This window comes from Gobio gobio (genome assembly GCF_949357685.1).
Source record: "Gobio gobio genome assembly, chromosome: 14".
In the NCBI taxonomy this organism is placed as follows: Eukaryota; Metazoa; Chordata; class Actinopteri; order Cypriniformes; family Gobionidae; genus Gobio; species Gobio gobio.
In genome coordinates, this window is record NC_137107.1 from 25,693,516 (window position 1) to 25,710,350 (window position 16,835).

Here is a 16,835-nt window from a genome sequence, read left to right on the forward strand (position 1 = left end):
TAACTGACACAAACTAAACACTAAATCCTGCTGAGGAGTTAAAGGCGTAATCCACTGTTTTCACAAGGACATATGCGACATTCACACCTACACTAGGGTCATTGCGTTTTGTCTCAATTAAAAAAAAAACTGTTCTAAAAGATTTTATTTAATGCTTCTGAGTCATTCTCCTTCCAATCTAACACCCTCACTGTCATCATATTTATGAGATACATCAGATACGAGACTGACCAACATAAAAATAAACCCTGCTGAGCTTCATCCACATATATCAATCCATCAGCTGAGCAAATCAACTCACCCCGCACTTGCTGCCAGAATAGAACGAGCATATGGATGCACCAGAGAGCTTCATCCATCACTCCTACATTATCCCACAATCCTATACCCCGTTTTGCCACAAGCGCACCAATATGGAGCTATCAGTCAGCAGTATCGTTGGCAGGCTGACTACCCCTAATCATAAGATTCAAAGAAGCTAATGAACTTAATTATTCAGATGATAGATCTTATATTATTCCATCTCTTCCATTATACAGATGGTTCCTCCCAGCCACATGTAGCAGGCAGACAGACGATCAATAAGCAGAGTTTATTGGAGGTATATGATGTCATCCGCACGTGAGATCACGCGATCGCAGATATTGATTTGAATGGAACCCACTCAACACCGACTCATAAAAGCATCATGTCAAGCTATTTTTAACACGTGGTTTATGTATTCACATGCATATCGACTCCTTGAGAGAACAAATCGAAACAATTGCACCACGTGTTTGATTTTTTAAATTTATACGCTAAAATATCAACCATCAAACATGACACAGGAGACAGTCTGCTAACTTTCTTTTATTTATATATTTTCTCCAACATTTCCAATGCTAAAATAACACACAAGGGTATGGTGCATTAGTATTTGCATGATATAATTCTCATTATCAAAACAGATCGAAAGAGATGAACTTCACAGAAATAAAGACTTTCAAATGAAAAGATAACAAATGCTATTAAAGGCATCAGATCTGAAATGTCACACAGATTAGTTCCAACTCCCTTCAGAACATTCCCAATTTCAAACATAATCTACACACAGAAATATTTACCCTGTAAATTTCAACAGTTTGAATTAACAATGTGCCAAGTAGCCTACCTATGCATCAGCAGCGTACTATGCTATATTAAGACGGTGCGTGACCCATTTAACAACTTTGTTAAATACTGCATTGTTGGCAGCATGAAACAAAGCCAGGTGTCATCCACAAACTCTCAGAATTGTAGCAAACGGTTCTCCAGAGATTTTCAGGCACCCCGGCCAGTGCCACATATTGATATATGAACCAAATAAAAGTCCAAAAGCCTCTCCCAACAAATCCCCTAGTTTTGTGCACTGTGTTTATGTAAACTGAGATGTATTTGTCAAATAACACAGAGGAACAAACTCAAATCTAACTGTGGTGATGAGATGGATTGTTTAGAGGTCCAGCCACAGAAGTTTTGTGCTCTAAAATCTACATCTAAACAACATTAGCTCCATTTCAATGGCAACATCCATTTGAAGGGACAATCATCACATTTATGGACCTGTACAATTCACACAGTTAAAACGGCGCGTTGCCGGCTATTGGTCCTTATCAAGAATTGGTCTACTTTGAGTCAAGACTGTTAAAACCATTTCAGACGCACCCCAATGGGCCTCTTTTGCGTGTCCCCTAGATTTCAGCCTGAGTGCTTTCAATTACTTATGCCGTTGAATAAAACCTCACATTATCTGTTAGGAATTATATCAATCGTGTTCAACAAGGGAAATTAAAGAAAGGTGGAGAATACAGCCGTTCAGTGTCATTACAGCAGCCTAGAGGCATCTGCTGCTAAGGGGAATGTAACAGGACAGTGAAATAAATTCGCATTAAGAGAGGAATTGGAACACAAGCACAAGATGAGCCCTGGGAAAAGGACGTTCCCCTAAAGCCTACATTCCAACTCAATGTGCCCCGAAGCTGCCGCGGAGTCTATAAGTGCTCTTGAGTATAGACTCATCGATCCTCGTTGGCCTCAATGGGGCTCACTTCAGTCTAAAACACCTGGGTAACTATTCACCCACTTTACATGATACACGACTCAAGTGTAAGACTTAGGAGACGAGGTCAGATCCACTCCTGCACTTATTTTCCCAGCAACAAAGCAAGCAAGGCCATTGGTTAAAACATTGGGTATGTGAGACAAGGCTATTTGTCTGGAAATTAATTGCATTTTGCTTGGTAATTCAAGTACGCTACTCGCTGATATAAGACTTCCATATATAAAGGAAGGATTGTGCATATGATTTTGTGAGAATTGTTTCATTTTTTTAGTGCTTTTAGTTTATGTAAACGATCATGACCAAAGTGATGAAACGTGTGTGCAATATTTAGCGGAACTAGGAATGCAACTAATTCAATCTCGGTCTGTCATTCATTTATTGCTCGTTATATTTTCAGTGTAAATCTTTTAGTTTTTACTACATTCATGAATACTAATTATAGACTGACAAACATTTCTCTGTCAACAGAATAACACTAGCTCACATCCTCATCACGACATGTATAGATTAAAAGTGAATGAGGATCACAAAAGCACAAAGACAAATTCAAGCGGTTTCAGATTCATACGTCACTTTTTGATATTCTGTAAAAATATGATTATGCCCTTCCTTAATGTGTGCTTCTACTAAAAGGTGTTAGCCTCTATATGTAATGCAGAGTGTGTGTGTGTATAGCCTTGCAGGGATTGGCAGTATGTTCCCTGCTGTTGGCCTTCATGATATCTATTCAGTGATTTCCAGAATAAGATCATCTCCTTCCAGGGTGCTGTCAGTGGTCACATAGATCTTGGACACGGTGCCGGAGAGAGGAGAGTTCACGACTGTCTCCATCTTCATGGCGCTGAGGACGCAGAGCGGTTGTCCTTTCTCCACCTGCTGGCCTTGCTTCACTTTCACCTCTACCACCTTACCGGGCATAGGAGCTCCAATTTGTCCACGAACGTCCTTCAGGGCTTTAGGATGGAAATGCATCTCCTGTAAATCCAAGAAAATTGATTTAGGTTGGCAGGGGCGACAGTTTCATTTACACTATGCATTCGACCCTCACCATCTATTCCCAAGAAATCCATACACACACACGTCACACACACTGGTTCACTATCATTGCGGGGACTCTCCATAGACGTAATGGTTTTTATACTGTACAAATTGTATATTATATCCCCTTACACTAATCCTACCTATGACAGAAAACTTTTTTACATTTTCAAAAAAAACTAATTCTGTATGATTTATATATCTATATTCTCACACACACACACACACACACACACACACACACACACACACACACACACACACACACACACACACACACACACACACACACACACACACACACACACACACACACACACACACACACACACACACACACACACACACACACACACACACACACACACACACACACACACACACACACACACACACACACACACACACACACACACACACACACACACACACACACACACACACACACACACACACACACACACACACACACACACACACACACACACACACGGAACTTAAAACAATTTTAATTAAGTGCAATTAATAAATATTTAACAATAAAAAATTAACTAAAATACACTTTTCAAATATATGCTGCAAAGCTTACAAAAAAAATCATTTTAGTCATTTTTATGGTATACTGGTGTATTATAAAAAGGTAAAATCTGAAAATGCCACAAGACAGTGTTGTGAAATTTGTATACATTTTTCAATTTCAATAGATACCATTCATCACATTAAAGGGGTCATGAACTGCATTTTCCACTCTCTAAATGTTCTCTGAGGTTCACTTATAATCAAGATTTTTACATCAAAAATCTTAGTAATTTAAAAGTAATAAGCTATTTTCTCTCCTGCTTTTGACCTTCTCTTTCAAACACTCAGTTTTGCTAGGCATGCTGCATTCAAGACTTGGAAGTTAACAATAAACGGCTATGATTTGGTAACAGTTTTGCATTTTAAAATACATTTTCAACGTCCCCGACATTACACAAGTGTAGAATTGTTTTGAAAACTTCTGATGAAAAATATCTTGTTACATTTGCCAACAATTTGAAACATTAATGTGTACTACATATGCTTTAAAAGTCTTGGTGGTTCAAAAATGCTGATTGGTTCAGTAACGAATTGGAACTGTTGCTTGGAGACACGCAATGGCTGGAACTATTTAAGTTGGAAAAATAGAGGAAAAACAGATAATAATGACATTAACCTTAAGCCTTTTAACTTATTGTTTATTGAACTGTTGTATAAAATCAATATCACATTTGCAAACGTACTGATAATCAGAAAAACAGCACTTTTGCTTGTGTGGTATTGCTTATAAATATTAAAAACAAGAACTTATACATAGTCAATTTTTGCACCATATCTTGGTTTTTGGAAGCAGTTTTATTCATTTTGGGGCATTTTTGCCCCAAGCCCCCATTAATCTCTGACCCCTGTTTGTGTTGCGCGCTGCATGGTGGCAAGGGGTGAGGCTCTTTTTCGAGCGCAAGCAGAGGCCGCTTCTGTTGCGAGGCCTGTTTCAAGTGAAACATAGCAAAGGCCGTGACTGGACACATGATAAAAACTGTTGTTGTTACTCACACTACTCATACATTGCAGTCAGATCCAGTATAGTCGGCACTGCATCATGTTTTATTTTCAGTCTCTCGAACTGTGTTGTGTTTAAAAACAAATACGCAATAAAATGAAGCGAACAAACGAACAGTGTCCTACTGACACGATCCGACTGGAACTTAAAAAATAAAGTTCATCCAAGCTTTCTTAATGTTAGGATCACAAGGATGGCAATGTAAAGACTGGTGTTTTTTCACACTGCAAAACGTCTTGAAATCCTCAGAGGCATCGCTATAATTTTGTTGTTGGAGTAATCCTGTGTTTGTGTCTCTCTTGTAATTACTACTACATGGTATGCATGAATCAGTGGGCGGGGCTAAAGAGGCAATGACGTAGTAGCATTAGGTGTTGATCATCTTCTGCAGAAGTGGTCTTTCGGGCAGCACTATGATGTAATATTGTGACAAAATCTGAAACAAGCTTGGTTTCAATAAAAGTTTTTGGACTAACATGGAAGTTTTGAGTTGTGAAACATACAGGATATTTTTATAGTAAATGCAAAATAAATATATGTCAAAAGATCAAGGAAAATTCGATTTCTCAATGCATGACCCCTTTCACTTTGGCAGCCCTAAAGACCTATTTACACCGTAACTACAAAGTTTTAATAACCATTTCTAATTCTATGAGAATAGCAAGAGTAGACACAGAGAAACTGTGTCTGTCATACAATAATCGCAAAACGTCTTCTGTGGATTTTATTACGAAATTCAATGACTCAACAAGAACTTCAATAACTTGTTTTGGTGCTATTTAAAACGATGTGACAGATCACTGTAGTTCAAGCGGCAGCACGGATCAAGAGCATGTGAACCTATCTTCTCATGTCCTCTTTACTAGTAACAGCACAAAATAAACTTGGGAGAACACCAGAAGGCATGTTGAAAGATACATTACAACTTATGAATCCCTGTTTCATGTAATCTCTCAATCAGTATTTCAACCTCAAGATAGCTATTAGATTTTCATAAACTAGTTAGTTAGCAAAAAAAACAAACAAACTGTAAGCACTGTATAACATTTTCATTATATTTTTAAGTAACCTGTTAGTTAGGTCTTCTTCATTATTTAAAGTGTTTGAATAAATCTGTCATGAAAACAACTTACAGTTTATTGTTGTTTAAATGTGTATATTTCACCAACAAACAGGAGTAGAAACAATTCCGTTATTAAAAAGTTGATCTAAAAACTGCCTTATGTGCAATTTAAATGTTTTTACAACTCAGTTTTAATTATTTGACTGTTGATTATTAATCAAGTTTGATTAATGAATTGATTACTCATTTATTATTTCGGCCAAGTGCATAATGAATTTTCGGTTTTGGCCAAGAATTTTCATTTCAGTGCATTCCTAATAAACAGAATGTTATTGTAACTATATTGTGGACACCAATACAGTTATTAGTTATCATTATTGGTGTGAATGGGTGAATGAAAATATATTTACATTGTTTATGTATTTTACTTCTTGTAACTCTAGTTAGGAAACATTATGTTGCTACCTTCAAGCAACTAGTCCAAAAAAAGTTACCAACTTTCACTAAAAGTAGAGAAATAAAAATCCCTCCTATTAAAAAGTCATAAGTAAAATACAGAAACACACCTTCATGGCCACGGTGTCTTTGACCAGGACGGATCTCAGCTGACCATTGAGCTCAAAGAACACCTCTCTCTGACCGGCTTTATTAAGGTCTCCTAGAGCCAGAGCCTTAATATGAAGGGTCTTGCCTCGCTCCAGTTCCACCTGAGACAGACAGCAGAGATATGAGCAGAGGAAATAAGGAACTGACGGTTGGAACGTAGGAATGACATTTACAATTATTTATGACAGGAAGATTTATGGCAGTTTAATAATGGAAAATGTTTCATTTATTAAAAAGAAATACTCCCACCTTAAACTCTTCAGCAATTTTGGGTCCATCCAGGAAGAGTCTAGTGTCCAGACAATCCACAGGCCCAAAGGTTGTAGTGAATTCTTTGTACTCCTGGAATACTTTGGGGTACATGGCTGCTGACATCACATCCTCAGGGGTGATTTCATCACCGTGAGCTTCTTGCAGCTGCTTCTCCAAGGCCTGGAAATCCAAGGCAGGCAAGGAAGCTCCAGGACGTCCTTCCACACGGGGAAGAGACTTCAAAACCTGTGCCACAAAAGAGTTATGAGAGCCTGAGAATAGAGCAGGTGCCTGAACAGACAATAAACTTAAATTTCCTCAAATATTGGTGCTAAACCGTATTTTCAAGCTGCTCGTAAGCGGATGATGTAGAGCGTTCGCAATCCCCCTAAGACCCACACTGAATCCAGGAATATTTATAACCGATCATTACCAGGAGACGGATTAATCTCTCCCTATTGCTTCATTTAGTTGAATTGAAGAGGCTGAAGAATCAAGCGCGGTTAGAAGAATTACATTTGAAATGATGAAATGTAAGTATTTTTATTCTGTAGAACAAAGAAAGACTTCAGAATACACACCGCAGACCTAAAAAAGGAAACAATTTTATACAAGCAAACAAACGCTTGCATAATTATGAGCAATATTAATGTTACAAAACAGATGGGAAAAAATAAGGCCAGTGCCACGGTGCTCAAATTGGTTTGTTATCTAAAATATATGCAAAGCAGATGGCCTACTAATTCTGAAAAAGAGACACTGTAAATAAATTAGCTGCATACTTGCATGCGCAGAAAAGCTTTAGCACGAGCATTGTTCAGTTCTGGTGGGGGACACATTTGTCAGGGAAACAGATACTCTTGCTCAGGAATGGCTGCTGGGTAATTGGGGCGTTCAAGACAAAAGGAATGACATGGTTTTCCCTTACGTATCTCTGACAAGCACAACGCAGCGGTAATGCACTCCAGAGACTGTAGGGAGACACCGAAAAACCCTCTCAAGACAAACATCACTGCGATCAACCGAAGTTTAAAGTTTATTTTGCCCACCATAGAGATATTCAATAGCTTGTATTTGAGGAATACTGTACAAAACAGGGTTTTCTCTTCTTTCTGATCTCAACTCAAGCATTCAACTTACTTTACAACAATCGATTCTATTCCCTCTGATCCTTGTACTTTACCTTCATTCTAACCTCTGGTATACAATATATCTTGATTCTCTTAAATGGGGTCATGAACTGCATTGTTTTATTGTTTTATAATGCTTCCTGGGGTGCACTTATAATGTTAGTATGATTTTTACATCAAAAATGGTCATCATTTAGAAATAAAGGGCATTTTTTCCTACCCTGATTTTAGCCCTCTGGCTTGTCTGTTGTGAGACTTCAGTGTAAACACCCACTGCTGTGATTAGCTAATATCTTTGCATATGAAATAAGTATTACATGGGGAACTCTTTTGAAGAGAACTCTTTTAGCAAGTTTTTACTATTACAGCTCTCAAGGTTAACTAATCGTGAAAAGTGTTGATTATAGCATTACACTTCGATCTATGGCATTATATTTAGATCACAGCATGAAAGGTTGCAGTGATGAGCCTTGGAGCCGATGTTGAGCGCATGAATGCAGTGATCTCATCATTGCAACTCCATTTCTGCACTCTCACGAATGCTTTCATCATAACTAACAGTGCAAACACAATGTAAATAAGAGATTCGCTGACTATAAGTTTTAACTAAAAGGGTTTTGGCGCGAGACTCAGTCACTGATAAATTGACAGCTCCAGTGATTGCAAAGGAAGCGTTCTAGTGAAGTTAACCATTTAGTCACTGGTTTGATTTACTGACACATAGACAAAGAACATCTGACTGTACATTAATCATTAAATATCAGAAATCACTGATCAAAGACCAGGTATTAGGATTAACACGGTTACTTAAATGGTGTAACATTGCTGTCGAGCCCATATTGTAAAAGTCTGTTTGCAAAGCCTGCGACAAAATTGCAACTAATTTACCAAAGAATCAGTGAGCCGAATGATGATTCGGATCGCGTGTCAAACCGCCAAACTGCTGAAATTTGGCGATTCAAACCGCTGATTCGACTCGCAGATTTATAACGCTTCGAAGCTTCATGATGCCTTGTTTTGAAATCGTCATCACTATGCAAGTCGTTATTTAGGGTTTTTTTGCGCACAAAAACTATTATCGCCGATTCATAAAGTTATTTTAGAACCACTGTAGTGAGATGGACTTTGTAACGACGTCTTTAGTACCTTTTAAGGGTCTTGAGAGTGAACCGTGCATTGTGCCAATGAAGGCCTTTCTGAACCATCAGATTTCAACTAAAATATCTTAATTTCTGTTCCGAAGATGAACGGAGGTCTTACGGGTGTCGAATGACATGAGGGGAAGTAATTAATGACAGAATTTTCATTTTTGGGTGAACTAACCCTTTAACCTACACCTTGACCAACTCCAACCACTAGTTCTAACCTAGATACTTAACCTTCAGTTCTAAATCCTGCTAAGTTACTACCTTACATTTTAACCCTAAACACTATTCCTAACTTATTTTGTGTTCAACAGATATTTTGAAGAATGTTTCTATTCTACAAAGAACACTGGACCCCATTGACTTATACTTTCCCACCCAATAAAGAACAAAGCTGTAAAAAAATATTAAAATGAATAGCCATACAGCATTTAATAAGGTATCTTGTCACACTAATTGCATTTCAGCAGCTTGAGTGATACATGCGCTGTGCAGGTCGTACCTTTGACCTGAAGGGCTCCGGGAATCCTCCGTGGGGGATGCCGATGTGTCCTTGCAGGAACTCTACCACGGAGAGGGGGAAAGACAGCTCATCTGCTCTCTCTTCCACTTCTGCCCGAGTCAGAGAGTTCTGCACCATAAACTGTGCCAGATCGCCCACAATCTTAGAGGAGGGTGTCACCTGAACGGAGGGGATGACAGGAGAAGGACAGTTAGAAGCGAGAAATGAAAAGACATGCTTGCTTAGGCCTCCATCGATACATCTCAGTTCTCCGCCAGGCCATCCAGCCAATCTGAACTAGGATTAAGTGAGGAGACGGAGTGCAGTGGCAAACAGAAACAGGGCTTAGGGAGCAGATAACATTCTTGTCATAAGGACAAAAGGGAGAAGAATGGGAGAAAGAGAGAACGGAGAGTCGCTAATGAAACCCAGCACTAACTGTCGCTTGTTAGGCAGCGCGCCGCTCGGCCTCCGATATTGACAATATTAACAGCAAGGGGGACTCCAAGAACAGAAAACCGACTATCTTCGATCATTTAATTAAGCCCAGGGAAATGAAACGCAGCAAGGCAAGACCAAACGCTCACAGACGCCTTTGATTGGAGGAGATCAGTCAGAGCCTCTCTGAAACATAACAGATAAGCTTTGCTTAAAGCTCTTCCCAGTTGATCTGTCTCTGGGCCATAGGAGACAGGGACAGGATTATTTATTCGCTCCTTCTTTCTGCCTCCCTTTTTTGCCAAGTTATTTTTTATTCAATTTCATCTGGAGATTGAGACGGTTGCAACAGAATAAGAGGGATGAGGAGGAGGAGGAGGAACGAGGAAAGAGCGAGCAATTAAATCTGTGATTCAGAGAGGAGCTCTCGGGTCCACGGTGCTCATGATCTCATGAGCGTGAGCAGATTTCAAGAGTGAGGGTGAGACCTTTTGAGTGCAGGGGGTGATAATTAAGCCCTATTTAACCAGGGAGAATGTTGCATACAAGCGATTTAAACTGCGCGTTTGTGGCGGTCAAGTGACAATTACAGCGTATGAACTTTAAATATTCCATTCATTGAAGGAAAAAAACAAAAACAGCACTTCTGCATGGATCTAATCATACACTTATTTGCTAATCTCAAATTTCATAATGGGCTTCTAACTTTAAATGCAATGAAGGGGTGAAATCTGATTTAAATCTCTGTAAGACCGGATTATGGACTGGAAATCTAAACATGATATGGATTTCACATTATACAGAAAGTACAGAATATGAAATTGGTTTTTAAGTAAACAGAGTCAGACTGAATATTGGTTAATTTCCACCATCCAGTATCTAGCTGAATATCTGTGGTTGCATATAACATTAATATTGATCACAACATATTCTAAAGCAGTTAATATTCTAAATATACTTATTCCTAGAGTTCTTAGGTTATGAATAGAACTTGATTTAAAATACAAATTATATATCTTCACCTTTTAATTTTGATTATAAAAATTTTCTTAATCTCCTTAAGAGTAGTCCAAACAAAATACTTTTGGGAAAATGACATGTGGGTGTGATGTGAAATTGGATTGACAGAATTTTCCTCATTTTATAATCTTTAAGCATGCATCTATTATGTAGAATTGTAATAGACTACATGGAATACTTTTTACTGTTTTTATGTGCAATCATAATATAATATTTAATAGTATAAAAGGCGCTATATAAATAAAACAATTATTTATTAATATCTATTTATTAATATAATTAAAATCTTCATGTCACACCAAAGGACCATTTAAAATGACCTAAGGGGGTCAAATATAAGAGAAATTGTGAACTCTAAAATATACAGTGGGGAAAAAAAGTATTTAGTCAGCCACCAATTGTGCAAGTTCTCCCACCTAAAACTCTATCTCCTCTAGAGCAGTGATGTTTTGGGGCTGTCGCTGGGCAACATGGATTTTCAACTCCCTCCAAAGATTTTCTATGGGGTTGAGATCTGGAGGCTGGCTAGGCCACTCCAGGACCTAGAAATGCTTTTTACGAAAGCCACTCCTTCGTTGCCCGGGCGGTGTGTTTGGGATCATTGTCATGCTGAAAGACCCAGCCACGTTTCATCTTCAATGCCCTTGCTGATGGAATGAGGTTTTTACTCAAAATCTCACGATACATGGCCCCATTCATTCTTTCCTTTACACGGATCAGTCGTCCTGGTCCCTTTGCAGAAAAACAGCCCCAAAGCATGATGTTTCCACCTCCATGCTTCACAGTAGGTATGGTGTTCTTTGGATACAACTCAGCATTCTTTCTCCTCCAAACACGAGTTGAGTTTTTACCAAAAAGTTACATTTTGGTTTCATCTGACCATATGACGTTCTCCCAATCCTCTTCTGGACCATCCAAATGCTCTCTAGCAAACTTCAGACGGGCCCGGACATGTACTGGCTTAAGCAGGGGGACACGTCTGGCACTGCAGGATTTGAGTACCTGGCGGCGTAGTGTGTTACTGATGGTAGCCTTTGTTACTTTGGTAACTTCAGCCTTCTGAAGGTCGTTCACTAGGTCCCCCCGTGTGGTTCTGGGATTTTTGCTCACCTTTCTTGTGATAATTTTGACCCCACGGGGTGAGATCTTGCGTGGAGCCCCAGATTCAGGGAGATTATCAGTGGTCTTGTATGTCTTCCATTTTCGAATAATTGCTCCCACAGTTGATTTCTTCACACCAAGCTGCTTACCTATTGCAGATTCAGTCTTCCCAGCCTGATGCAGGTCTACAATTTTGTTTCTGGTGTCCTTTGACAGTTCTTTGGTCTTGGCCATAGTGGAGTTTAAAGTCTGACTGTTTGAGGTTGTCGACAGGTGTCTTTTATACTGATAACGAGTTCAAACAGGTGCCATTAATACAGGTAATGAGTGGAGGACAGAGAAGCCTCTTAAAGCAGAAGTTACAGGTCTGTGAGAGCCAGAAATCCTGCTTTTTTGTAGGTGACCAAATACTTATTTTCCACCATAATTTGCAAATAAAATCTTTAAAAATCAGACAATGATTTTCTGGATTTTTTTTCTCATTCTGTCTCTCATAGTTAAAGTGTACCTATGATGAAAATTACAGGCCTCTCTCATTTTTTTAAGTGGGAGAACTTGCACAATTGGTGGCTGACTAAATTTTTTGCCCCACTGTATATTCTGCTTATAAAATATATATTTTCTTCATTTAGATATACCAACCTCTTAGCCTGGATGCCAGCCGAACTTAGCCCCGCCCACAACATTTTTACTCGGGCAGTTCGGTCTGGAATTGATCGGTAGAGAAGTAATTATGCCCGAACAGAAACTGTTCGGACCAATGAAATTGTCAGGGCGGGCTTTAGACGATGATGGACAGATGATAAACAGTAACGTAATCATCCACGTCATCAAAAGCCGCTTGGGTTGAATTTGTTCTAATCCTAAAAGGAGAACTTGTTCGTATATGCATTCACCTTTACTATTTCTCTCAGAAATGATAATTGTGTTGGTAAGTACTCTGTGTATCCTTAAATAATTTTTTTACAACACCGGCAAAGATTGTTTACACTAATCTTGTTCTTCTAACGTTAGGCTACTTATTCCAGCGTGCGTGCAGACAGGGTTGCCAAGTTTTTACAACAAAACCCGCCCAATTGCTAACGTTCCTCAAAACTAGCCAAAAACAAGCCCAATAGCTTTCCAGGGGGGGTTCTCCGGGAAAAAAAGGCATTTGGGGGGTAAAATATGTGTTATTTTGGCAGCGCTGCCTGCTAAAATTCGCATTCCTGGGTCTGTATATCACATAATTGGGGTCGCTTCAACCCACGGACATGGCAACACAGTGCAGTTGAGTTCTGTTGACATTTGACAACTAACGTTATGCGTCGCTCCGTTGCTCTGATTGGTTGTAGGTCTATCCAATTGAGGTCTTTCCTGGTTCGGTTGAAACACGCCCCATAATCACAGCCCAACGGAGCGGTCTCAGACTCATATTCTGACTAGAATTGAGTATGACGACGTCAGGCTACCAACCTCTCAGAAATATAACTAAAATTTTATATTTATCTTTAGTATCCAAGACATTAAAGGCTTGAGAGTGGATTTTATGCCAATAATGATAGAATTCTCAGATGACTGACAAATTTTTAAAAGCTATAAAGCTGTCTCTTCAGAGATGGGTTTTATTATTTGAAGAGCTAGAGTGTTTTGAAGCGATTACGTGCCAGGACCCGACGTTTCAAGTGAACTAGTTTCCACAGGAAAAAAAACAAGGAGAATTAAGAATCTATTCCAGTGCAAAATTAGAGGAAAACAACTTCAAAATCCTCTAGCACAAACATCTATCTTATTTGTGTATAAGGGCATTCAATGAGGTAGCAGGACGTTTTTAAACTCTGAAATCTGTCCAAGAAAGCCTTTGAATAAATGATGTGCACCAGATGTAACAAGCACAAGTGTAAAAACAGAATATTTTGTATGATGGGAAATTGGTGCTACATGTTTGCATTTGACCAAAATAATTATAACAATACTTTTGAATGTGCCTAACATCATATTAATATCAGCGAGCCGGGAAATGGACAGACGTGACAATAAAAGGAATGACTCAAGAGTGAGCATTTGACAACATCACGACTCAGTCTTGCAGCGTGTGAAACATAACAAGTGAGGGAAAAAAGCGACCTAATTATCTAAAAGGTGTGGCTCCATATAAAGACTAGACTCATGAGAAATTCAAATGTCTGATTTCAGAAAGACTGAAGATCTGGATAAATATAAGCAATAACACATGAAAGGTTAAAGGGGTTCATCATGACACCATTTCATGTACTACTGCAGTGACATTTTAATCATGTCTAAAATCTTTTAAGCATTATGGCATTTCATGAGAAATTAGATGACCTGAGTCCTCGTCTGACAATCACAGCGTAGCCTAAAAGTGACAGTAATTCTTCTTGGCCTTAGTTCTGGAAGCTTTTTTCCCCCCAATTTCTCCAAATAGTTTTAAAGAATTCTACTAATTTCCACAGAAAACAAGCTCCATGAACAAATAATAATAAAAAATAAATAAAATAAGCTCCAAGAAGAATTACAACAGTATACATTTTGATTTAAACCAAAGCAAAAAAAAAAAAAGAAAGTCAAAAGTTCTTCCCATGAAGCATTACAGATGGCATTGCACTATATAAAACTACTGATTTAATCATTTATAACTATAAAATATAATCAGCTGATATATACAAATATATTCACAATGCACCATGGGAGTCAGTAGCTGTTTCCATCCGCCTATTTTTATGCATATTGTGGTATATCACATTTAAAAAATGCTGGATGGAAAGGGCAAGATGCGTATAAATTCTAAAATGTGAAAAAAAACCTGTATGCGCTCGTTTAGGTCTGATAAATGTTGTATCGGATTAAAAAAACATGCACATAAACTATGAAGGAAACACATTTACTGAATAAATTCCTCAATGTGCATGAAAAAATCATGTGACTGAGCGATGGGGTGGCAAAACTGGACTAACCAGCAGACCGATCAGAAATGCTGTCTTGGTTGTTCTGAAATGCCTGAGAAAAGTTTGTCGACTGCATTCCTAAACAGCAGGCATCTGCAGCAGAACGCAAGATCGTCTGGACGCTCTGAGAAGCAAGTCATTTATTATATACAGTGGCTTCGCCTACTTTTCTTACTGATATTTAGTGGCAGTTTATCAGAAAGTGAAGATTTTTTTCTCTTCGACTCACTGGATGGAAACGCTGCTTTATTCAACAAATGTTTTATGCGATATTCCAATTTTACGCACAAGTTAAATTTGCAACTTTGGATGGAAACATCGCTAGTTCACCACTTTTTTGCTGTAATTTCTAACCCATCTATGATGAGTCAATCCAGATTTATGGGTAGTGAAGTTTGTAACAGTAAATTTAGCTCTAAAGGTAGGATGTCCACCTGGTTATTGCTCTGTTGCTGGACAGTAGATGTGATTTTTTTTGCGGTACAATGCGGGACGTGTGAGAGATACATTTTGTACTATTATACAACGTAAATATTGATTTACATTAGTTGGAATTTCAGAACAGTCCCACATTTTGTCACATTAGCAAAATTTGGGGGCAAAAAAGGTAAATGGTTTTACCTTTACCTGAAGTCACTTTTAAACCAAGCAGCCATTGTGAAATTGCTTGTAGAAATCGTTTGCGATTCCTGATCGTGTGGAATGCTATTGCAATGAATTTGCATGCAAAATTTCACAGAACAATGTAAATGTTACCACACCTTAAATCAATGAATTTCGCTATAGGGAAAATAAAATGTGACAACCTGACTGTTGTATGAAAGTCTGTCAGAATGTATCAATCGAGTCAATCTCTATAAACCAGAGCTTAAGACAACAAAGTTCAACACAAATAATTATAAATAGGTTTGAATATGAAAATAAAGAAAATGTTGTGTCCCAAAACACAGGTGTAATTGCTCACTTTGATGAGGTCACCGAGCAGCTTGTTGGCTTCTGCGTAGGCTTTCTTCACCTCCTTAAACTTGTTCCCCAGCCCCATACTGTGTGCTTGGAAGTGGAGATTGGTGTACTGGCCACCCGGGATCTCGTTCTCATAGACATCTGAATTCCCAGACTTCATGGTGGCGGTGCAGTCAAACGGAGCATAAAGGCCTCGGGCCACCTCCCAATACTCACTGTAGTCAAAGACCTTCTCAAGAGAGATGCCTGAGAAAGAGATGTGGGTGAAGAGAAAGAGAAAGAACGAAAGAGCACAGAAAGACAGGAGGAGAGATCATTAGCCTACCAAGAGGAATATGCAATCTGAGAACAAGTAGCACAACAAATGACTATCTGACATTAATATTTAATCAGAAATAATGAAAGTCCTCGTCTCTTTAACAGACTGCACTGGCTAATCAGGCATTCTTCCAAAGCTTTTAATCAGTCCTCGAAAGCTCAGCACAGAGGGGCCTGTATGTGGTAGAAGCAGGGAATTGGTGGCGGAGCATAGATTGCTTCCTGCCACTCACAGCTTCATCATTTACCAGCAGCAGTCAGTCAATTAATCAATCAATGAGGCGCGCCACTTGCAACAGAGTTTACATGCTCGTTTGGCTCCCTCATCCTCACTAATTGCCCATCGCTGTGATCACAATAGCTTTCCTGTGCAAAAGATAACACGCACACAAACACACTCTAACGTGTGCGTGTGCACCCGTTATACCAGAGAGCAACAGCGGGAACCACAACAACGCCCTCATAAAACTCGCTTGCATGCCTTTTTCTTCTACTTGCTGCCACCCTGGCTACAAGCTATTAGGCGCTATTGATGTTACGGTGTAAAAGCAGCGTGTCCAGCTCCTCCCCATGCAGACTGATCAATCAGCACACGTCAGTCAGCCTGGGCATCGATCTCTTGCCACGCGGCCTTTCCCGTGATGAACTGGCTTGA

General features: G+C 39.0%; 1 protein-coding gene across 1 annotated transcript in view; it reads right to left on the reverse strand.

Annotated features, from left to right (window-relative positions):
* Nucleotides 1-829: 829 nt before the first annotated feature.
* pcxa (pyruvate carboxylase a) overlaps nucleotides 830-16,835 on the reverse strand; it is a 159,528-nt gene continuing 143,522 nt past the window's right edge. Inside the window, exons 17-21 of the mRNA XM_079835538.1 lie at nucleotides 15,864-16,108; nucleotides 9,396-9,575; nucleotides 6,616-6,864; nucleotides 6,327-6,467; nucleotides 830-3,055 (exon numbers count right to left, since the gene is read on the reverse strand). Coding sequence (XP_079691664.1) covers nucleotides 2,804-3,055; nucleotides 6,327-6,467; nucleotides 6,616-6,864; nucleotides 9,396-9,575; nucleotides 15,864-16,108 — 1,067 coding nt within the window. The 3' untranslated portion in view covers nucleotides 830-2,803. The remainder of the gene's footprint in view (nucleotides 3,056-6,326; nucleotides 6,468-6,615; nucleotides 6,865-9,395; nucleotides 9,576-15,863; nucleotides 16,109-16,835) is intronic.